This window comes from Lepisma saccharinum, chromosome 27 (assembly GCF_977018435.1).
Source record: "Lepisma saccharinum chromosome 27, izLepSacc3.1, whole genome shotgun sequence".
Classification (NCBI taxonomy): domain Eukaryota; kingdom Metazoa; phylum Arthropoda; class Insecta; order Zygentoma; family Lepismatidae; genus Lepisma; species Lepisma saccharinum.
In genome coordinates, this window is record NC_139255.1 from 36,387,559 (window position 1) to 36,413,556 (window position 25,998).

General features: G+C 38.3%; 1 protein-coding gene across 6 annotated transcripts in view; it reads right to left on the reverse strand.

The window, feature by feature from the left end:
- The window catches only part of Piezo (piezo type mechanosensitive ion channel component), a 289,087-nt gene that overhangs the window by 205,635 nt on the left and 57,454 nt on the right, over window positions 1–25,998 (reverse strand). For all 6 annotated transcript variants that reach the window (XM_083113418.1, XM_083113417.1, XM_083113421.1 and 3 more), the window contains exons 3-6: window positions 13,457–13,552; window positions 7,879–7,998; window positions 6,115–6,354; window positions 2,954–3,200 (exon numbers count right to left, since the gene is read on the reverse strand). In XM_083113418.1, coding sequence (XP_082969544.1) covers window positions 2,954–3,200; window positions 6,115–6,354; window positions 7,879–7,998; window positions 13,457–13,552 — 703 coding nt within the window. The remainder of the gene's footprint in view (window positions 1–2,953; window positions 3,201–6,114; window positions 6,355–7,878; window positions 7,999–13,456; window positions 13,553–25,998) is intronic.

Here is a 25,998-nt window from a genome sequence, read left to right on the forward strand (position 1 = left end):
CCAGCTATAACAATCAACCACGTGTTATTTTACATGTAAAGAATATCACTTGAGGCGCGACAAGTATTCTAGCAATGCTCATTGAGCACCTGGGAGCTCAACTACTATCATTTTGTCCAAATGAGCCTTCAATGCGTCCCAGACTGCAGTTCCTTTTCGAGTCATGCATACGCGACACAGAAACGTGTAATGAGAAATTTGATTATTAAGTAATATTTACATTTATTCAATACCAAGGTGCCAGTCTCCATGTCGGAATGGTTAGCACACAGTGCTACGATGCAAAAGGTTCCTGGTTTGAATCCCAGAACTGGAAAACAGTGGTGGATCCAGAAGTTACAGTTGGTAGGGGCAAATTTCTGTAGGGTATCTCACCCCACAGAAAATCAATTCCAACCTACAGTTGCACTAGTCTATGCAAAGGAGAACAAGTACTATAAACAGGAACAATATTGTTTTGCAAAAATAGGAACCCAAGGCTGGAATAGATTGTGGTTATATGTTGGAAGAAGGACATTTTATATATTTATGAAATTAATGGTAATGGCAAATGTGCTGCAATATTTTGCGGTGTCCTCTTTTGTATGTCTGTGACCTCCTTTTTGAATGTATGTGTCTAGTCGTCAACCTACACATGAGACCCTTCACAAGTAATCACATGATTGAGTCTACACTCAAAATTAGACACTACAGAAGCTCTTCTGTTATACTTTCAGTTTGTTTGAACTTTGCTATTTAATTGTCTTGTTTTGATCATCATCATCAATATATTTATTGGACTTACAGAAATGCATATGGCTGTTTATGCCCATTATATATTATATTTACATAAGATACAATTTACATAAAATCTACAAACAAATTTCAAATACACTCCTATCTATATCATCCTTAGAAATATACATTACCATGTTATATCATTTTGTCTAAAAAAATGCAAGTAAAATATATTCAATTCACATGCAAGAAAGAAGCCAAATTTATGGGAAATGATTACTGGTGCAAAGAGTTAACCATAAAGGTGAAGCAATAAGTACAAATGAAAGAGCATTGGGTTTAAAGTGAGACGTCATTTGCGGCAGCATATCCCATACTACAAAATGGCCATTGTTTTACGTTACGTAATGAATCCTGTAACAACGCTGGATTTTCGTGTGGATTATTTTACTTCTATGAGTTTGCAATGCTTTCTGCATGCAGGTGGTTTTGTTTACAGAAGGTCTCAGGGTTTGTGATTTGAACTTTAGTTATAACAGTATATATATCACAATATTAGTGATGATAGGAATTTTGTGGTAATTTATACAATACATATGGGTGGAGTGTACAGAGCACAAAGTACACTACATATTGCTTAGTGTTTCAATGATTATACTAAATTAAATAGTTCAAATAAGATACATGTTTTAGCAACAGGTGAAAAAAAAAAGCTTGAATAGCCTAAGAACATGCATGACCGTATTTAGAGGGGGGATTTGTAGGGTTCAACCCCCCCTCCCCCCTGAAACTTCTGACATGTTGGATTAATGGAAGTTCAGAAACCAAAATCTGAAACTCATTGTCAATATTTTTTTTTTGAAGCATTGCAAAAATACAAGGAGACATTGTTGAAACGATCCAGCTAGAATTTTCATATATTTGGAATTCTGAAACTTGAGTGAAACAGGATTTATTCTCGGAATCACACCCCACCTGCGACCCCTCCATTTTCACTTCTGCTGTCCTCTTTCCAGTGTTGTTCCTGTGCCACAAGGAACATAGACTGAAAATTCCCTTATGATTGTCCCAAAATTCCGTTTCCAACTTTTAAATTCCCTGTCCTATAAAGTCGAAAATCCCCCTTGATAGGAGTTCAAACCTAGGATCTCCAGTTTCGTAGCGCATTACATTTGTCATTGAGGTTACAACCCATGCACCAGGCTAAGTTCTTAAGAAGAATAACTGGTTCTACACTTTTCAAAATTCCAAGAATTAAGTTTTAAGGTCAAACAACAAAAACTTTATGACTAAAATTTCCATCTAACTTTTAAAGCTTTTTCTTGAAGGTATCTAAAATTTAATAACAAAGTATAATAATTGTGCATTTCAGTACAGACTGTATGAAACATAAAAAAATAACAACAAAAAAAAAAAGCCTTGTGCTGGATATTCACTCATCTGCTGGATTGAGTAAGCCCCCTCAAGGATATAACAATAATAATAATAAATATTATTATTATGGAATATCTTTTTCATTATTATGAAATTTTGATTATTATTGTATAATTATTGTTATTAATACTATTATTTATTTTTTTTTCTTTGCAGTCAATTAGCCCTTTGGGTGGTATGGGAATTCAGCTCCACTTTTGGCATTACCAAGGCATCTATAGTTTTTAACAGTCATGTAATTTTATGCTTTTAATCTAATCCTTTTTATCTAATCCTAGATTGCTTTTTTAACATGACGAAGTATTTTATGTACTGATAACAGTTACCTGAAGAAGCAGAGCATAGCTCCGCGAAACGTCGTATATAGGACTTTTTAACGATACTCACTCACGTAAGTGTTTATATATATATATTATTTTATTTTATATTATTTTAAATATTATTCAAATTTCCGATGCGCATGGGAACAATTATGATTGAACCCCCCCCCCCGATTTTTTTTTTTTTTTTCCTACGGCCATGAGCTCATGTATTTGCATACCATGTACAGTCACAAGACACTTCTCTTGTATAATAAACTCATTGACAGAAAATGGATTTGTTACAACTGAGAACTCTTCAGTCATATACATTATATTCCTAGAGACATGCCAAGTAGAATAAGGTTCTGTTCTGTGTATAGAGTACTGGATTTTATGCTACTTGGTTTGCATCTACTCATGAAAACTAGGAATACCAAAAACTGCAAGTGAAAAAAAGACTATTTTCAAGTATTAATTTAGATAGGCAAGTTGCAACTAACCTGGCATATCTATCACTGTTTGGAATTAATTCTTGTGCCCATTGCAACTGATAAAGGAAGAGTGCTATAATGTGGGCAACAACTAATAGAAGAATGATGCGACACACCCAGCCGAAGGCCTTGCCCAGTTCTTTGTAGCATCCCCACCAGGTGGCTCCACCAAGAAAGCACAAGTAATACAAGGCACTCGTTACAGAGGGGCGAATCACACCAGCAACACACAGAGATGCCAAAGCTAAATATTTTCCTGTTGGAAAGAAGAAGTATGTTAGGCACCATATTACTTATACTCAATATTTACAAAGTACTGTGGCATCGGCTTCTCAACAAACTGTTTACTATTATACAATTTATAAGATATACAGTGGAACCCCAATTTTACATTTTCCCCACATAATTCATTCAATCTTGATGGCTCCAAGTTTTTTCAGCTTGATTCTTTCCAATGTATCTATTCATTCATTTAACAGTCAAGTTATATTTTGACATGCTTAAGGCATTAGGTTTTCTAAATGAAATAACTCTAAAACACTGAAAAGTTAAAGAAAGCCAAGTTATCTGTGCAGTTACAGAAATAATGACGGTGATAATGATACTATGTATTCAAATTACTATTTTAAATGTACTTTAACTTCTAAATATTGTGTTTTTTTACTTTGCACGTGTGTTTGGCTTCATTTAAAGCATGATCGCCAGAGACTGGATTATATGTAACATAAATATAATGCTAAAATCGATGCATTCTCTTTGTAAATTGTAGTATGAAAGTTCAAAAAATGGTAATTATATTTTCCACATGTTTCAATATACAGGGTGGCTCAATAAGTCACTTAACACCCTCAGTACAAGGCCACTGCGGCATGGAATTTGAAATTGGCTATGACCAATCTTTATCTGGCCAAGGGGGAACCACACTGACGCCACCCACACGGTCGGCGGCCATCTTGATGTCTGCCATCTTGAATTCAACTTCAGAACTTTAAATGGGAAGGGGGTTGTGCGACATATCAAAATGGGCTAGAATTTCACGAAAAATGCAATGGTGAAGGTTTTTTCGACGTATCTTTAACCAGTAAAAAGTTATGACTGAATTCTTGTACCAATTTGCACCTTTTCGAGGTATTAGAAAAATGCCTTAAAATTTGTTTAGCGCTTCGGTAATGCATCGAGATCAAAGTGACGTCTATGGAGAGACGTTCGCATGCCATTGCACATTATTTTAATCGGATACATCCATGAAGAGCTGTACATTATGAATGGTTGTCGCGAACAATTTACAGTGTGACGCTTCCATTGAATTAAAAGTCCTTCACAGTGACAAGGCTAATGTTTATGTTCATAAGGAAGTTCATAAACAGAATATTCGATGATTTTTATCTGATAACCCATTTTCGACAGATCAAAGCTGAATGGTTAGTGTTGGTAAGTTAATGGTGTGGCATGATGTGTGAACACGATTGGTTAACGGAACCTTAAATGCTTAAGGCTACTTGGATTTGTTAAATAAACAGTTTTTTTCATCCTTGCTTATGGAAGAAGGTACTTTTTACAGAGTTTTTTCAATAGGGAAGAACACCAGAACACTTATGGGAATGTTATGAACCAGTTTCTGTCCAAAGTTAGTTATCAGATGACAAGGGTCACATATTCTGTTTATAAACTTCCTTATGAACATAAACATTAGCCTTGTCACTGTGAAGGACTTTTAATTCAATGGAAGCGTCACACTGTAAATTGTTCCCGACAACCATTCATAATGCACAGCTCTTCATGGATGTATCCGATTAAAATAATGTGCAATGGCATGCAAACGTCTCTCCATAGACGTCACTTTGATCTCGATGCATTACCGACGCGCTAAACAAATTTTAAGGCATTTTTCTAACACCTCGAAAAGGAGCAAATTGGTACAATAATTCAGTCATAACTTTTTACTGGTTAAAGATACGTCGAAAAAACCTTCACCATTGCATTTTTTCGTGAAATTCCATTGCATTTTTTCGTGAAATTCTAGCCCATTTTGATATGTCGCACGACCCCCTTCCCATTTAAAATTCTGAAGTTGAATTCAAGATGGCGGACATCAAGATGGCCGCCGACCTTGTGGGTGGTGTCAATGTGGTTCCCCCTTGGCCTGATAACGATTGGTCATCACCATTTCCATGTTGCGCGCTGCAGTGGCCTTGTACTGGGGGTGTTAAGTGACTTATTGAGCCACCCTGTATTGGCTTTTAGCACATATTTTACATATTATAGTTATTTTTACATATAATTCCCATACTTTCTAACATTTTTCCATATTCACGCTGTTACTACATTCCCCTTCTTGTGCTAAATACAAAAGGTTTTCCATTCATCTGTATTCTGTTTGTTTTGTGTGGAAATAGACAATGCATCTGTTATTCTAAAATTCTTGTCTAGCTATCACAGTGAAATTCATTGTACATTTTAAATACACTCCTATTACTTCATGCAATATTCAACATACTTTCAATCAATATAAATCTGTCTTTAGGGACGTCAGGAGGAGATTCATATTTCAGCACTTGAAATAAAGTTTGGTAATCCATTGTTAACAGAAAATAAAGCACATTTTATATTTGAATTTTGCATTACAGTTAATGTCATGTAAGCCTAATGCATTTCATTTAGCAAGGTTAGCTGTTTGCTTAATGAACATTGACATTTTTCACTATTGTAAGTCCATAATTAATTCCATACTTTGATTAAAAATATTTGTATTTGTATTCATGTCCAGATATTATTAGAATGATTAAATCAAAATGACTTAGGTGGGCAGGCCATGTGGCACGAATGGGAGAGGAAAGAAGAGTTTACAGGATTCTTGTTGAGAAACCTAATGGTAAGAGACCAGTAGGAAGGCCAAGACGAAGATGGAGAGATAATGTTGAGATGGACCTAAAGGAAATCAGTAGGGATGGAAAAGAGTATATGGATCTTGCTCAGGATTGGGACAGATGGAAGGCCTGTGTTGCTGCAGCCATGAACCTTCGGGTTTAAGAAGGCTAGAAAGTTAGTTAGATTAAATTAACTAAATACAATGTATATATTTACATATCTGATACTTTTTTGGTACATATAAATCCATTCCCTGATGATCACCATTATACTAAAACAAATTTCATTGCCTTTTACCTTACCTACTGATACTAAAAAATTTGTATTGGTCCCTGAGCTAAATGCGCTGAACGGAGCAGCATGAAACGACGATTCCGAATCTGATTTTGGGATGCTTTCTAGCTTCGAGCAAACGACAAACAAAAAGACTGAGAAGACAAGCATGAAGGCATCTGGGAGTAACATTCGGACTCCATCTTCCGCTCTGATTGAATCCAGGCGAACAAATCCCACATGGCGTAGTATTTTTTCGAGAAGTTCACCTGCAAACGTGAATTTTATGTTAACAAAAATTTGACATGTCATGCACACAAACATATGCTAATATTTGTAAATATTACATGAAAGACAACAGATTATATGTTACAGGATGTTCTTAGATGATGAAAAAAATGCTGCACTTTAACTCTTAGATTCATTCTTTTGCCTAAAATATGTATTCTCATCATAGCAATATATCAGAACTTGCTAATATTAATACAGCTAATTCAGTTGAGTTAGAAGTATCTGTTTTTGAAATAACCAAATGTTACACACATTAGCAGAAATTAGGGGGGGGGGGCATTGGGGGCTATTTAGCCCACACACACACACTTTTTGCCACTTTTGCCCCTACACTATGCTAACCCTTATCCTTGCCCCCCCCCCCACAGTTTTTTGGCACCTTGCCCCTCCAGTTTTGGAACCCAATCTCCACCACTAGTTAGACAACATCAACACAAACTAATTACCTTTTGCTTGATGCAGCCTCGTTTTGACATGACAAGCACTCAAAACAATGGCATTTTTTATCCTGATTAAATATACATCCATTACGCATAGGTTCATTGTTGCCTTAACTTTTCTGCATATACGCATGTGTACAGGTGACGGGGGATGAAAGGGCAGGTTGGGATTGGAAGGAACCAGCGGAGATAATTGCCCTGATCTTCCCCCGAACAAGACCCAGCAATTGTGCACAACGATAATCCGTGAGGTACCACTGCTGATAGGTCGGTCCCTGGGGACTCCCCTTTGTATGAAGCAGGTACTACAGGACTACCTAAGCTTGTGCTTCCAAGAACTGGTTCCGAGGGAAGGGTGTACGTATGAAAAACTATACGTCGCAGAGTATGTCTCCCCAATCTGGCATAACGTACTTGTGTAAATTAGCAGCGGGATTTACATCGCGTATTTGCACGTTAGTATTTGGGCCGCTTAATACTTATACTTTTGTTGCAAAACTACAAAATATTTAGTACATTAAAGAGAGACTATGAAACTAATCAATGCAAGGGCCACCACCTGAAGTGTGAATATCTTCACAAGACTTATGAAGCCTTTCTTAACTTAAAAATAAATAAATAAATACTTGGAAGAAAGAAAAAAGAAAAAATTGAATAAAATTATTTTAAAAAGCATTAAATTGGATTTTTCTCTCATTCCAATATATATTTTTAAAGAAAGCCACATTCTGCCATTTGGTATTATACTAAAAAAAAATATATATCCTTCTTACATCAGTTAATTTTGTGAGGTTGGAAATACCATGGTAGGCTTAAAATATATGTTACACATACACATGCACAAGCACACACACACACATACATACAATTTTGTCCTACTCGAACACATCACACATCAGCCTAGTTATGTTCCTGTATAGCAAACACTCTGACTACATTATATATATATATATATACATACATACACACACACACACACACGAGAGATGAGAGAGAGAGTGAGTGAGAGTCTATATGCAATAAATAATGAAATAAATAAAAGAAAATATAAATACCACTCACAGTCATCGATGAAGTTACCATAGGGCGGCATTGAAAGAAGGACGATTTGAAATGTAAGTTGCGCTCCAGCTATCAAAAAACTGAGGCTCATAACTGCTTTCAGGTATCTTCCAGTGTGCCCTACAAGAGAAGATAAATTTACTTTGATCATGGAAAAATGCTACTTTATACATGTATGGAAATAACATTCAATTAACACAGGTTAAAAAAATTCCCCTGCTTGCAAATTCAAGCTTAAAACACAAACCTTCTGAATATATCCAAACATCATATCTATTTTCATATCTTGAGTACTTCATAAATTTGCAGTGTCATGATAGGCAATAGATACATTATCTAGTTAAAATATCAAGAAATAGGAGGGAAATCTCAAGGTTAATGGCTAGATGATATATATATGCTATAGTTTGGATGCTATTTCCATCACATCAGCTATTATTTGTTGATTGTCATGCAAGTAATGATACATTAGCAGGGTGAGGAATATGGTACACTGAGCTTATAATATTTCTCTTCTTGATTCTATGCTATTAACCATATACAAACCATTAACTATTCTGAACATACGTATTTGACGTACTTTCTTAATTCTACACCCTATTCTTCGAGCTAGCTTATATTTTCCTTGTAAGATTTTTATCTTTTCTGCAATCAAATTAATGATGCTGATTTCCATTGAAAGGATCAACCAACCTGCTCAACCCCCTTCCCCTCACAATCACCATGGACTGTATAATTAAAAGATTTTTGCCAAATGCATCTGCTAGTGGACCCTCCTTTGAATATTAGCAGCAGCAGCCAATCAGAACAACCCTTCAATCTTCTATACATATAAAAATGGATGTATGTGTGTGTGTATACCACGTGAGGCACCTAAAAGTACCACCTGAAATAGCGAAGAAACCAGAAACAGTAGCGATGTGAGGTTTGCGGGAAACAATAATATCAAATGGGGCTCGTAAATCGGAGGTATGGGGTTGGTCGAAAAATATCGACTAATGGGTCATCTGGAGCAAAGTCATATTTTTTTAAATGGAACGATATACAATAACATGCATAATATAAAAGAGCACACGCAGAGAAACACAACGCCGTTGGTCTCATGCATCTACTGCACATAGGAACGAAGAAATGGCCATGTGAAAATATGTAAACAAACTAACAAGTGGCCCACTTGAGCGTCAGTACCACGGCATGTAAGACTTCTCAGGTGCCTGACAGAACTGCCTTTACGCAGAGCAAGTTTTGCTAGCAGGTCCACGAGATCGTGTTAGTTCATAGCAAGCAGTTGTAGTGGTAAGAGCGAAGATTATGGTGTTCACAAACATAGAAAAAGCGGACATGATCCTGATTTATGGGGAATGCCGAAAGAATGCCTCAGAAGCCTACCGTGTGTACGCAGAGAGATATACGGACAGACGACAGCCATCTCGACGTCTGTTTGGTAAGTTATTTATTAAATTAAGAGACACCGGAAGTGTAACACCACGAGCATGTGTGCGGAACAAGCCAACTATAGGTGAGGCAGTGCAACAAATGTTCTCACCGCTGTTGCTGTGAATCCGCACGTTAGCTCCCGTGAAATTGCCAGGGGTGCTGGGATGAGTCAGCGAAGTGTATTGCGCATTCTGCACACACACAAGTTTCACCCATATCATATCTCCCTCCATCAGGAACTTCACGGGAATGATTTTGTGGACAGTGTTCGGTTTTGCACATGGATGTCACGTATCCTCTTCACTGACGAGGCAACTTTTACCAATCATGGAAATGTCAACCTAAGGAACATGCACTATTGGTCGGTGACAAATCCACATTGGCTTCGCCAAGTGGAACGCCAGCGCCCATGGAGTGTGAACGTGTGGTGTGGTATAGTGGGTGAACATCTCATTGGCCCTTTTTTTATACAAGGGACACTGAATGCTGACCGATACATACAGTTTTTACAACATGAACTGTCTGTACTATTGGAGGACATACCACTTCAGACAAGGAGGGAAATGTGGTACCAACGGGTGCCCAGCTCACAGTGCAAGACGTGCTACAGCATGTGTGGAAAATACATTTCCAAATCGTTGGATTGGACGTGGAGGGCCTGTCAAATGGCCGGCTCGTTCCCCAGATTTGACACCGTTAGACTTTTTCCTGTGGGGAAAGCTGAAGGAGATTGTCTACCGGGATGTGCCAAAAACTCCAGAGGATATGCAACACCGCATTACTGCGGCCTGTAGGGACATTCCCTACGAGATGCTACATTCTGTGCAACGATCTTTGCGTGGGCGCCTCGTTGCCTGTATCGCAGCTGACGGCCACCACTTTGAACACACACTTTGACAGGTTTTCGCTTCTTACGCAGTGGTTCTTCGACATACTGTCATGGTAATTTTCATTATGCTGTAACACTGTCAAATACATGGTGCTGACGATGTCTACTGTATTTTTTCTTCCTTTAACACGTTCTGTCTTCATCTTGTCCAATGGCTTCCGACATCTCATACTTGTACATGCCGTGGTACTGACGGTAAAGTGGGCCACTTGTTAGTTTGTTTACATATTTTCACATGGCCATTTCTTCGTTCCTATGTGCAGTAAATGCATGGGACCAACGGCGTTGTGTTTCTCTGCGTGTGCTCTTTTATATTATGCATGTTATTGTATATCGTTCCATTAAAAAAAAATATGACTTTGCTCCAGATGCCCCATTTGTCGATATTTTTCGACCCACCCCATACCTCCGATTTACGAGCCCCATTTGATATTATTGTTTCCCGCAAACCTCACATCGCTACTGTTTCTGGTTTCTTCGCTATTTCAGGTGGTACTTTTAGGTGCCTCACGCGATATACCGGGTGGTCCATTTATAATGATAGTATGGAATATCGCACGCAGAATGCATCCAATCGAAAAATTGCACAGAATAAAAGTTTGATACTATTGAAGGAGTAAGTCAATGCCGCAAAAATTTCGTTGCCGCCGCCCACCCCTTAGGGGGGTGGGGGGTAAATGTGAAATTTCAAATGAAACACCCCCATTCGTTTGACATATTTGGATTCCGTGTTGAAAAAGAAGTATTTTTTGTTCGAAAAATTTTGTAAAAAAATTGCAAACTTCGAACTTTTATAAACATTTGGTAGTTTCAGTTTCATTTTGTTCCCTTTATGTAATAACAGTTTTGGTTTCCGTTGAGAACATTGCAAAAACGAAGTTTATTCAAAAACTATATGCAAAGAATTCGGCAAAAGAAAATTGTTTGCAATTTATGTTCTTGTGTAACAATAAATAATATTAATTTGTTCCAACTCTTTGGTTTCAAGGCACAATTTCATATGAACAACAAAATTAAGTATGTTACTACAAATTAGGTATCATTTGAGGTATACAAATAAATGTTTAAAGGAGCAAATGTTCAAAATGATGACCATTCTCTTTAATGCATTTCAAAACACGGTGTCTGAAGCTCCACACTGTTCGTCCCAAAATGTCAGGAGTGATAGAGGCACAAGCATCAATAATTCGTTGCCTCATGTTTTCTGGCATTGTTGGAACTTCGTGGTAGCACTTTTCTTTAAGTAGTCCCCAAAGGAAGAAATCAGGCGACGTGAGATCGGGTGAACGAGCTGGCCAAGAAACGGGTCCTCCACGTCCTATCCATCGACCAGGAAACTTTGTGTCCAACATGGCTCGAGCCTGAATGGAGTAGTGAGCTGGACAACCATGATGTTGATACCTAATTTGTAGTAACATACTTAATTTTGTTGTTCATATGAAATTGTTCCTTGAAACCAAAGAGTTGGAACAAATTAATATTATCTATTGTTACACAAGAACATAAATTGCAAACAATTTTCTTTTGCCGAATTCTTTGCACACATTTTTTGAATAAAATTCAATGTTCTCAACGGAAACCAAAACTGTTATTACATAAAGGGAACAAAATGAAACTGGAACTACCAAATGTTTATAAAAGTTGGAAGTTCGCAATTTTTTTACAAAATTTTTCGAACAAAAAAATTCTTTTTCAACACGGAATCCAAATATGTAAAAAGAATGGGGGTGTTCCATTTGAAATTTCATATTTACCCCCACCCCCCTAAGGGGTGGGCGGCGGCAACGAAATTTTTGCGGCATTGACTTACCCCCTCAATAGTATCAAACTTTTATTCTGTGCAATTTTTCGATTGGATGCATTCTGCGTGCGATATTCCATACTATCATTATAAATGGACCACCCGGTATATCTGTTCCAGCCTAACTCTCGAACGCCTGGAGCAATTTCAACTAAACTTGGTACACGTATCACTTACAATGTGGAAAGAAATACTGTGAGGGTAAGACCACGCCTGGCACGCATAGGGGTGAGGGTGGGAAGGGGGTGACATGTAAAAAAAAATCGAAAACGACAGATATTAAATTCAGCACAAATCAGCCGTGACTCTATGCATCCCGCACAACGATAGTGCTTCTCGGGTTGTCTAACATTCAGGTTGATATGAGTTTGTGTTGCGAAAACAGACCGATATTATACCGCGTTTGTTACAACCTGTCCCGGTTCCCGCGCTAGCTGATCGCTGGCTTTTCTCCGTGCTGGGGAAACTCAAAGCCAGACAACCAATTAAAATACGCAACGTGGCAACAGCGTCTACGTAAGCGCATCTCATCTGGCTTCCATTCGCTCCTCGCTGCCCAGCAGACGATTTTTTCCTCGTTTCTCATTGGCACCGAAACTGTTGAGCGATCCCTAGCGCGGAAAACGGGACAGGTTCTAACAAACGCGGTATAGTGTGGAATCCATAGGTTTTGGAGTTGCTAAATGAATAGTGACACTCCCAATGCCGTTCAGCTCACAGTTCATCACCTATCGGCATGGAGGGTGAGAGGGGGTGAAAAATGACCTACATTAGTGTCCAATCCATAGTTTTCGGAGTCGCTAAGCTAATTGGTGACATTCAGGATGAAATAAAATTACTTACATTTTACACTATAGTTAGAATTCATAATTTTCCTGTCTGGGATAAATAAATACCTGGGCAACGCCTGGTAATCAGCTATCATGATAAAGATGGGTAAGATATTTCTGGCATGGATGATCTCTCATGGAACTACAGTGGTGCATTTGGGCAGATTTGTACTGTCAACTCACTGATCCGCATGTTAACCATTATTTTACATACCCCTATAATTTACCTATCTAGCTATAATTTTATGCTATTTTCCCTGCCAGTTAGTTACTTTGTTTCTTAAAAAGATAACCTAGGTTTAAATTCATAAACATGGTTAAAATTCACTTCTAACACAAATATATAATAACTACATGTAACTCTTGTCAAAACGCTTCATTTATTTTTTTATATTTGTCCATGGATTTTGGTTTCTTGCCACCAAGTCTTCTGTGAATGGTTAATTAGATTTTCACAAGAGTTACACAGAATTATTATATAATTGTGTAGAAATGAATAATAACCTAAGTCACTGGAACTCTGCACAAGATTGTCTTAATGTATTTTATGCATATTTTATGTTCCTCATGAATTTGAAGATTTTTTTTTCTAATGAACTTTTATGAAACAAAAGAACTTACCACGCATTGTTTCCAATGAGGGGGCTGGAATTGCTGGCAAGCACAGTAATAATAATAAATAAATAAAGGAGAGGCCATTTTGACGGAAAACTGCACCTGAAAGAATAGGGAGAGAGAATATGTCAAATACATAATTATGAATATAAAATATTTCATGTAAAATAATAGAGGGTTGGATAACTTGACACTTTAAATGCACCTTACACTTTGATAAACAAACAATTGAAAAGCACACTATAAAATATCTAAATTCTATACACCAGTGGATATCAATCAGGAATACACAAACCTATGAGAGAATCATGTAGTGGAATATTCTTCCATTACCTGGTTGATCACAAGTAAACCAACTCTTTCATGTACGAGGGCTATTCAGATATTAACTTCTGATTAGCTCGTAAAAACCAATACATAACCGCAGTGACATGGTGCATGCGCAGTAGCCAGCAGTAATATGTAATCGCAGTCCACACACAACCGCAGTCCATTTTCTTCAACAGTGTGCACGTAAGAACTGACGAACATGGACGCTCGTATTACTGCTCCCGCCAGTTGTGAGGTGTGCGGCGTCATTAGATTCCTTCAAGCAGGAGGAGTCAACACAGCTGAAATTTATTATTGTGTAATGCTTTTTACGAGCTAATCGGAAGTTGATTTCTGAATAGCACTCGTGTATATTGAAATTGCTGGAAAATTTAAAGTTGTTGGGCTTTTGTTTTTGTTTTACTTGCATGCCTGCAGTGGTGTTTTATTTCTTTCATATCTAATTAACATATGCGATAAATAAGAATTGTTGTGGTAAACCAGGTCGAATTTTCAGAATATGCCACTGGTACGTGGGTCGTTCAATATATAAGTTTCCGTATGCTGTAAAAATGTTATTTTTACGACACATTAGAAAACTATACATACATGTGTAGGAGGATCCTTCCTCACTTCTCCACATAATCCCCATAGAGATTCAGGCATTTGTCCCACCGTTGCACCAATTTGTCCATACCCTTTGCAAGAAAATCAGGGCGCTGACTACTGAGCACTATTCTCACATTACGCTTCACTTCTTCATCTGTTTCGAAACGGTAACCTTGCAATTCAGACTTTAACACCGGAAAAAGATGGAAATCACTCGACGCTAAATCGGGGCTGTATGGAGGGTGGGGCACTGCCCCAAATCTTCAATTTTGTGTTGTGTTTGCACTGCTGAGTGGGGGCGAGCGTCATCGTCAAGAAGAATGACACCAGCTGACAGGAGACCAGGTCGCTTATGTCGAATTGCGTTTTTCAGTTTATCCAATGTTTGACAACAACGGTCAGCATTAATTGTTCTTCCTCGTTCCAAAAAGTCCATAAGCAGAACGCCCTTAGCATCCATGCTTAACTCCTTATGATGCGAGTCCGCATTTTCCGAACACGCATTTACTTTTCGCCCTTGAGCGCATGCGCCTTCACGTCTGATAACGAATCGATTGTTGTTCCTTGTAGACGAAGGATGGCGCATGTCAACCACGTGCTTCCAGTGGCGTAGCGTGATTCTATGAAAGATGTAAGACTTCCTTAGATAAACCTGATCTGAATATTGGATAAGAAAATCCAAAGATATCTTAACTAAATAGAATATATTTGAATGTAAGTCATGTATGGGCATACTCAATTTCAAACATAAAATGCACACACTCTATGTTAACAATAATAGCATATGTATGTATTACTTAATGAAAATTCTCATTTATATTGTAACTCGATCCGACGATCCTTTAGTCTGAACACCTCAATCACGTCGTCGTAGAATCGGGAGTTCCTGGTCAATGCCTTTGACAGCTCCTTTTCAATGGATATCAGTCCCAAGTCGGATTTCCTTGCCTGAGTCTGTGTGCTGCGTTGAAATGTGTGAATCCTCTTCAGTGCAGAAAACAACTTTTCCACCGACGATCTTGAGGCAGGAACAGTGAGGAAGAATTCTGTTAGTTTGTTCAACAGCTTCATTCAAATGGGTAGTACGCAGGTACTCATGAAGTTCAAACACACTCTTTACTCGATATTCGGCTTCAGGATAAATTACCTATAGCTCAACTTTCAACTGGTAGCAATTGACAAATTTCGCATACAGCTTAGTTAAGCACTCAAACTTTACTTCTGGAAAGGCCATGTCATATTTTTATTCTTATTATTCTTTTTCTTTCACTAAAAAGCCATTTGTGGGAAATGCGTAAGATACAATTTGCAAATGCATTCGAAAATATTACTCATTATCATGGTTACGATATTTGCGCACATTTTGAAAAGCATATCAAGCAACTTAAACAAAGGAAAAGGTAAAAAAAATATGCTAAGTATTACGAGCATGCTTTTAACATTACGGGCAACTGGGATGCACGCCACTAACTTTGCGGGCGCTGCCGGATCTAGAATTGCCAGACATTCCTCTTTTATCTTTAACTTCGCTGCTTCTAATGAAGGTAATATCCAACATTAAACCATCTCTTTGTGAACTTAATAGTTAGTTTACACATTTAAAATGACACCCGTTTTGTTAGCTACACCGCCTGTCAAGCATTGTTGAAACAACACGGGAGTCGATTTTCTTGGTTCTCTTCTGACCGTGCAAACAGACGCAGCGGGGACAGAAATCTCGCCAGATAGCAGCACCCACTCGTAATGCGCATTACAGTGCGTGAGAATCGGGGCGCCCTGTCATTGGTTGATAAGATACTACGTAAGCAAACACACCCGCCATGGGCGAGTCCAAATCATTTCTTCCATTCACCCGCACGTAAGTCCCCTCAAGAGGCCTTACAGAGAAACTACTCGAATCAAAACAAGTCCTCAATTGTTTCGTTAAAAGTTCTACTTGAAGTCTGATATTGCTATGTGTGTTCAAGCGATAAATACGGGAATGAAATACGTTTTCTTCAATAATTTCAGCTTGTAAGGTGGACTTACAAGCCTTACATGGACACTACGCCGCTGTGTGCTTCTTTTTAATGGCATTGCTTTATACAATATTTTATAGCACAGGGAAACTTATATATTAAACGTCCCTAGTATCATGAAAAGGTTGGCTATGCATACTAAGATTTTTGGTTTAAATGAATTATTACCAAACAATGAAATCATGCATTAGTTACAAATAATATATTATGCATAAAACTGCATCAAGGTATTAATTATTTAAATACTTTTTTTTCCTCATATTTTTCATTTTGAAAACTCCTAAAATTGCGTAAGTTATCTCTGTAGCACATACCTATTATCTTAAATATTTAATATGGAACATTTAATATTTGTTTATGTACAAAGTGTCTGAAGTAATAATGATAAAATTCAATAGCAAATAATTTAAGAACATTCCACTTATAATTTCTCCATACATTACATTCTTCTCATCTGCAATGTTTATTTATTATTATTATTATTATTTATTAATAGAACATTCATTACTGCTAATCATGTTTGACCATGGTTTTAGCTTGAATGTATAGGCAATCACGCAGCACAAGTTCACAATTGTCATAAGCAGTGGCGGCGATTAGGGGGGCGAGGGGGGTCAGTTTCCCCCCCATATTTTCGCCACTTTTGCCCCCGCACTATACTAAACCTTATATACAAAGAGAAATGTACTGTCTTTGCACCCCCCCCCCCCCCTCAGTTTTGGAACCCAACTGTCGCCAATGCCACTAAGGGATTGACTTTACAATTACTATAAACAAAATATATGATCTATAAACAACAATGTAGATATTCACTTAATTTGCATGAAGAGGTCGAATAGTTAAGTATTTGAGTATAGTTTTGTTTAGGTTATTTTTTCAATATCACCTAAACGACTCATGAGTGTCTTGGACTCGAAGGTTTGGCCTCATCTCGACTTTACCGAGATCTGTCTCGTTTCTGGTTTCCTCGATTTTTACAAGGCAATCTCGGTGCATCCTGATATTAGTTCAAAACGTGTTGCTGAAATGAGCGTCGTCAGAATTTTTTGCAAGGGGAGGGTGGGGGGGTCAGACCATTGATAAAACCTGAATAGTAGAAATAATAAAAATAAAAATTAATATTATTATGCTCATGATAATGTTATATAAAATAATGTAAAATAATAACTATTATAATCTAATAAAATAAAATAAATTATATTCTAATTCTATATTATTATTATTTTTTCCTTGCGGAGATTCTACTACTCCATCCACTAGATGAGTCAATATCTAGCACAATTGTTTTCATTATTTTTTTACATTTTATGCAGTTAGTGTACTGAAATTCATAGCTGTTCTATTACTTCTTGTTCTAGAAAAAGCTTTCAAAGTTAGGGAGAAATTTTAGTTATAGTGTTTAAGTTGTGTTACGCACACAAGATTCTAATCCGGGAACTTTTCTAACGGTGAAAGCGGCCCCGGCGCCCACCCAGCGTCGAATAACATGGGTACCTGGGGGAAACCCTGGGGGGTAAAGGCGGTTAGGGGCGTGATGCTGATCACATCACCCCCACTCACGACCGGATCAAGAAAGTGTGGGGCGTTACCCCCACACCCCCTATACGCCTTCATGGCGTGGTGCTATGCACAGGGGAACACTTTACTTTACTTTTACTTTTTTTACACAAGATTCTAAATGTTGGAATTTTGAAAACTATGAAACAATTTATTCTTTGTTTTAAGTGATAGAATATGAAAACAATTGTATTACACACTCAATATTTTCGATTTTAAGCATTATTTATTTTGTTGCTCTATTCGAATACCAACTAATTCGACTTAATTTATGTTGATAATAATATAAAATAACAATATTTCTGCTTTTTTTGTAACTTTCAATGAACCATGCCAATTTAGGTCCTCCCTGTAGAATGGGAATTTTCCGAGCATCGTTGTTGGGGGTGAAATTCTCCTTCCCCATCCTCTTCAGGATTTCGCTCCCTTGTAATACTTTATACAAAATAAGAATTTTGGGAGAATTGGAATAGATTTGGAGCGGGGCTCAAGCCCTACTGACTAACATTTAAATCCCCCACTACAAATAACAACCTGAGATGCATTCAACCGACAATTCTGAAAATTCACAATACTGCCGTATCGTGGTTCGAGGAGGTTTGTGCCTGTTCGCCACGGCCTAACCGATACGCATTCCTGTGGAAAAGAAAGGTGGGCGAGCGCTTCTCTTAAATGCCGCAGTGTTCGATAAACGACGGGACCGCCGCCACAAATACAATCGACGTCAGCCCGCAGTACATGTCTTTCGGTTTCCTCTCGAAAGTTTTGGACGGCCGCCAGCTCCAGCAGACGACAAAACAGCTCAAACAAGTCTCCCCTTCTCAGACCGGCGTTCCGATAGCATTCTTGTTTTCGAGATGATTGATATATACAGCGTGCATGCATAAATGTATGGAGCTCTTTAAAAGGGCGGCATTTTCAATCCTGTACTTACGCAACGTAGCACACATCCAGGGTTGCCACTGGCGTTTATTTTTTGGTCGGAAAATGTACTGAAAGCTACAGCACAGTCCTTCAAAAGATAAACTCGACAGTTCCTCCCTTACTTCGGATTTGATTCTGAATTAATTTTTGTCATTAAGCGTCGCTTTTCTGCCACTTTTTGCCTAATCGCGACGATGAGGATGGGTGATAGATGGAACTGAGGAAAGGGCTCGCAAAGAACACCCATGCCTAGGACGGGATTTGAATTCGGAACCTCTGGCTTCGTAGCGCGTTGTGATAACCACTCCTCCACAACTTCCATACTTCGGATATAAGTTTACATGGTTGCTATATGTTTGTGTTTCAGCAACTCCTGCGTACGCTGGCTGTCAAATATTTGGGCGGGCCGTGCCTCCAATCAAAAATATATTCTGGTATTCACATTGTCATCACGTGATCAAAAAGGAATCATAATCTGTAAACTTTCTATTTATTCTTGTCAGCATTTTTTTACTAGGACAGGGTAGTCCACCCTGATTTTGGGCCATGACTCACTGTGGGGCACCCTTGCTGCCAGTGGACCATAAAACTGCTACAGAAGAAAACAAGAACTTATTCCGGAGAATCACATCGTCCCTGTTAAATTCGGAGAGGGACAGAACATTTGAGGCGCCAAAAGTATTCAGCGTAATTATATAGGGGAAGAGGGACAAATATGAAATAGGGGTACAAATATGGAATACAATTATATCTCGCCTGGTAATTGCTGCTCTCTAGCAATAACTACGTGAAAAGCTGGGCAGTGTTCCTCACCACCACAGGAAGCAGTTAGTTTGCATGTCGAGGTTGAACAGGGCGCATTAGAACGATTGTTGTGGTTCCCGCCCAAAGTGAAAAGTTTGGAGGTAAGTACCTTTTTGCCTTGTGCTTCTTATTAGTACACAGAATGAAAATACAGGGTATAGTTTTGTAGCATACCAATAAGGCTTTATTTTGCGTATATTGTTGAGGTGAGTTTGAATACGCTTTTGGCCCTCGATACTCGAAGATAACAGTGGCGCATATATGGAATAGTAGTATTCCATATTTATACCCCATTTATGTACAAAAATTATTAACGTGGACTTGCATCTGGATCCAAACCCGAAGATGGAGCAGGACCTTCTGCTAGAAGTGAAGTGGCCACCTCACCTGTTCCTGCAATTAAGAAGAGGGAAGGGAGTAAGGGGAGGAAAGCAGGGACCTCCCATATCCTGACTTCATCTCCATATAAGACTTCCATTGAAATGTCCACTGAGAAACAGCCTGTTAAAAACAATTGGAAAGAAGGGAAATCGCCATTACCAAAAGATTGCGAATCATCAGACTCGGACAGCGACGGCAAATTCACCGTGCGAGATGACTCTTCTGATCTCAGTATGACAGATGCCAGAACACCAAGTAGCGATGATGCTGAATGTCTCTTCTGTTCTGGACAATTTTCTGATGATAAGCGTGAAGAAGAATGCGTTAAATGCGAAATGTGTGATATGTGGGCTCATACTGAATGTGCAGGATATGATAATGGACTTTACATTTGCAATTTTTGTAAGTAGGTAAATAGTGCCCTCATAATCATAGTAATACAGACCTGTACAGTTCAGAAACTTTCTCATATTTGTGACTTTACAGTGTTCATTTATTTCATGTTTTCACTACAATTGTGTTGATATGTTCATTTTCTGCACAATGTTGCCAGTATTCCATATTTGTACCCCATTTTCTTTTGGAGCAATCATGTCAACTTTTAGAAAAATGTTATTTGCAAATACTTACTACAATGTTACGTAGTCTGAACAAAATGGTATTCCATATTTGTCCCCCTTCCTATATATATATAATAAAACAGAAGAAAGCAACCCTGACCGTTGGGAGGAGGTGATCGGACCCGCTCCACATGAACCCGCTCCTGTTTCAGATGGACATAAGATATCTCTGGCGCCAAAGTGACAATTTGTTCACAGTTTTAGGGGGGGGGATTGAAGGGAATGTTCGGAGGGTCTGAGTTTCTTTGGAAGGCTAGGGATATGGGAAATCAGTGTAGATAAACCATCACTCAAATGAAATTCACGGACCCTATTGTTGTGTGTAGGCAAAATCCCTGCTCCTTTCATTTGGAAACAACCGTGAAAAAGCTAATCTCCTCTCTCGTGCATGCAATTTGGAGCATTTTGCAGAGTCCCCCCTGTCCCCCTCCGTCCGGAAATGAGGCCCCGTTGTTTTCCCAGGCGAAAAGGGCGTAGCCCCCTCGGGAATCCATCACGCACGCATTTCTCAGCTCTGCCCGGAGTCACGCACCGCACACCCCTCACCTCCTCCCTTGCCGCTTCCATTTTTCTGTTCACACTAATCGACTCCTCCAGAACAAGGCTGCGAAGATGAGGGGAGAGGGGATGGAACCTGATTGTTAATTCGCCGCCCGGACACGTGACACGGAAATGAAAAAAAAGATAGCAAAAGAGAGTTGGAAACTTCCCGTTCAGAAATTTTGCCATAAAAACCCTTCCAGAATGAAATTCACCCCATGTAATGGATTTGGAGATTTGAGTTCGTTTTCGAACAAAATTGAGACGCAATGCCCGCAGGATTTTTTTCAGGGGGGCAGCAGTGCTCTAAGTGGAGGCTCCAGTTAAGAAAATTCTCATGAAGCACACCCCCAGAGGATTTTCATAGGCATCCATCCCTCTATCCACTGCATATCTCCATGTTGATCCATACAAACATCACTCACCTTTCCCCAAACTGGGAACAGTAAACCCTAGGTTCGCCTAGGCCCGTCCATCTGTAACACAGATCTTGCCATTAGATTTTTTTTCAGTCCAGGACCCAGCATGAAGGATATTACACTTCATGGGACCCATAAGCATGGGCGCAGGCAGAATTACTTGTAGGGGTGTGCATCCAGTTTATAATCACATTTTTACTCACATCGAGTACTTTAAGAAGCCATCTTTTACGCTTGCTTAAACAAATTGCACATCCCTCATTATAGAAAAGTAAACATGTAATTTAAAATACTAATTTATTCTAGTCTAATATCCACCTAAACATACATGTTGAAATTGAAAAACCTTTCTTTTACTCGCCGAACTAGTCTGACAGTAGGGTCTGTCTTTTCCGCATTAGCTGGGGTATGTTGGGTGCAATGATAGTTAACTTAAGTCGTAAATCTGAGTGCGCGTGAAGTCTATTTCTGTACTTGCTTTTCACTTGATTCGGATATGAAAATTCCTTTTCACACAAATATGAGGTGGAGAACGAGATGAGCAACTTTAATGACTCATCCGAAAGTTCAGGATACTCACCTCTTAAAGATATTCAAAACTTTGTTAAGTCTGAATCTAAGAATTTAGTTTTAATGCCAGAATCACAGCTGATATCACAGTTGTTCTTTTAGTTCTACTGACTACATGATTGAACTTTCAAAATACGAGAATGAGTCTCGAATCTAATTGAATTCAGTGTAACTTTCTGGAGGTTCTTAAGACACAGTAAATACAGTTTCGATCCCGACTTCGCGATCCACCAAACGTCCCGTCGGGACCCGGCAGTGTCGCGCCCCATAGGTTGAGAAACGATGGAGTAGATAGTTTCGTGTCTTTGAAACATCAGTATAAACCCTGACATGACATACGTGACATAGGGTATGGTAAAGACGGTTTTCATTCAATGAAAATCAACGAAAACGATCATCTGAAGCAAAATATTGCTATCGAATATGCTGGATCGTGGACGATACTGTGGTACTGCATCGCTAGTGGCGGAAACCACGTTGGAAATCCAACTACTAAAAATTGTACGCATTTGCTTGTGTGTCCAGACTTGTATGCTCACCGTGTATGTTCGTAACTGTGTTTGTGTGTGTGCAGGGAGCAACAGAGAAAAGGGTACGACTAAAGTACAATCGTCCTCCATTAGAGCTTTTATGAAATTTGCGAAATCTGTATGTCTCCCCCTAAGAAAACACCATGGCAAATTTTGAAAACTTGCGATTCTGACAATACTGGCATAACCTCGAAACCTTACGTTCTAGGCTCACCTGGCTTTTCCATTTCTTTACCTTTCAAATCAGCTATCTGCCTTCATTAGTTTCTGGAAATACAATTATTAATATTTCCAAATGGAAATAACAGATTCTGCAAATTGTGTGCTTCTCCAAAAGCAGAGATTAGGTGGGCGGAAAAGATTTTCCATTATTGTTTTTCAAACTGTAGCTTTTTGCACTTGTCAGACAAGTTTGAAGGTGGTAACGATGTACCCTTGTTACTGCTGAGCATCATGGAAAATTTGCCAAACCAGAAATCTTCCTTTGGCGTGGTGATTGTAAATTGCAATCTACAATGTGTTGACTGCACACTTGTTTTTGTTGCTATATTTGTATTTTCTTCGCTTTCTGTCACTCTTCGCCAATCGCGACCGTGAGATGCATGACGATTGGATAAAATTGGTGAAGGGACAATTATAAAGGAGCACAAATGCACAGGACAGAACTCGAACTCGGAACCTACATTGGTGGGCAGCGCACAATACGCCTTCTTAGCATATTACTGCAATAATAAAACATAACACGAAACCTAATACAGCGCACTACGACGCCAGGTGTTGCGGGTTCAAATCCAGGCCTCGGCAGGGGTGTTCTTTGTGAGTGTTCCTTCATCACTTTCATCATATCATCAATCACTCTCATCGTCGCGATTATACAAGTGACAAAAAACGAAGATAAATAACAAAAATCAAGTAATACAAAACCTATTGTGTATTTATATTTTATGACATTTTAGTTAGGTTGTTACTTTGTAGCGTAAAAAATATAATTTTCGACAGTAACCTTTTGGATTTACTTGTAAACAAGGGGTCTTAAAAACCTCATCTAAACTGCACAGTACAATACGTCACTGTCTAATTTGTATTCCAAGAGCTAGTATTTAGTAGGAACAGTCATAAAAAAGTGCCCTTGTGGTGAAATCATTACAACATGGGGTGTAAGGGTTGACCTTCCACGTAGTCCACCCAATTGTCAACCTCACTTCCACCTAGTACACACTGGACTGCATTTTGCAGACTAACGAGGCTCTGGCGTCTGGACCTGCGGTCAGTATAATCCTTGTAGGGCTGTGTGTGTGTTGTCCTGGGTTTTGTCCTTACGTGTGCTGGGTGTCCCCTTACAGCATCAGCTTTTAACTGAAGTCAGAATGTTTTAATATTTCAGTTATACGCCATTACAGTTATGTTATTTTAGTTCTGGTAAGGAGCTGGACCCCGCATAACGTGACGGGTGCAATAGCCTAAGTGCTGACGCACCCAAAATTTTAAATTCAAAGTTAAGAAATTACAGTTATTTTAGTTATGGTAAAGGACTGGACCTCGTATAACGTGAAGGGTTCAAAATAGCCTAAGTGCTGACGCGCCCAAGACTTTAAATTCAAATTCATTAAAATAGACCCTAAAATTCATATAACTTACGATCATTTATTTAGCAGACAATCGAGATGATGATAACAATCAAGAGGCAATGCACAATGCAAAGATGCTTTCAGGAAATGATACTGAAGAACTCGAGGAGATTCCTGCGAGTTCCTAAAAGAGCAATCTGCTCCCGACCATACATCAAATACATATATCTTTCATACGTACTGATACTGTATCTGCAATGCAATATAGTAGATTAAGGAACGCTGTAAGGACTTGTGGTTGTCCCAATTGGCGCAATCATCGTATGGGAAACTAAACGAAGATATTTTCACCGTTCATGTGAAGTGCTACATGCAAATTTTGCACCGCTAAACTGCATTGAAAAACTATAAAGATGTTGCAGCATACACAACTGCAAACACCCCTATTTAAAATATAATATTCCTGTGTATTACTCACTACACTAGCATTTGAAATACATATCTTTGGCCTGCTTTATATTTGAAAAAAATGAGGGAACAATAATTAATAATAATAATAATTCTTCATTTCCGTTGACCCATGTCCATAGGTATGGACATCGTCATGTAATAATACATACAGTAATAAAATATTAATACAATTTTACACAAGAATTGCAGTAAAGATTTGAAGAATTTCTACATGAAGGAAATCCAAATACAGTAATAAAATATTAATACAATTATAGACAAGAATTACAGTAATGATTTGAAGAATTTCTACATGAAAGAAGTCCAAATAAAGGAAGAATACACTATAGGAATAAAATTACATATAATATTTAAGGCGAGAAAATTTTATAATGTGAAATAAAATGTAAATGTAAATATGTAACTTTTACAACATGGGAGAAAGTGGAAGAATGCAAAATATATAAAGAACCGATTAATGATCATTTAGGCACAATAATAGAATATAGTGAATAATTCGTATATCATAATATAAATGGTATAATAACCTTTTCTGTACAATCGAACTCTCTTTGTTCGTAATACTGTAACGAATAAGGAAATAAAAAAGTTAATAACCATAGAGAGACATTCAACAGTTCTTTTCTTGAGATGCTTTCTATGCGGGCGAAAAGAAAGAAACGCTCCTGGCAAAAGTGGACTTGGCATTGATCGAGTCGACCAACTTGAGACTGCACTCCAGCTTGCCTCAGTCCAGTGAACTGGATTGGCTACAACTAAGCTGTGCAATAATATCCTTGTGTGTGTGCTTCACTATCGGTTTACACTATCCTCCAAACAGCATTTGTTTCCTCGTGCATGTAATTTTACCCCGAGTTTCGAAAATTTAATTTAAAAAAAAAAAATACTCTAAATGAGATACAGACTTCTGAGAACCCTCAATTTGTACCTATCGGATCCGCACATATTATGCCAGTAACAAAGATCTAGATATTGATAATTTTGAACATCTTTTAAAAAAGTTCCCGATCATCGATAGGTATCTCCTCAGAGTTTGGTGAATGTAATTTTCTTTGAAGGGAGAAACTAACTCTAGAAAATACTATGAACTTTGTGAGGTTAACTTTGGTTCAATCGGCCAAGCCGTACATGCTCTTATATTATTACCATTCCCGCCTCCAAAAATATTTGAAGTTGGTGCTACTGAACTAGATCCGTTTTCGAACACCGTAGGCAATGTCCTTAGGTG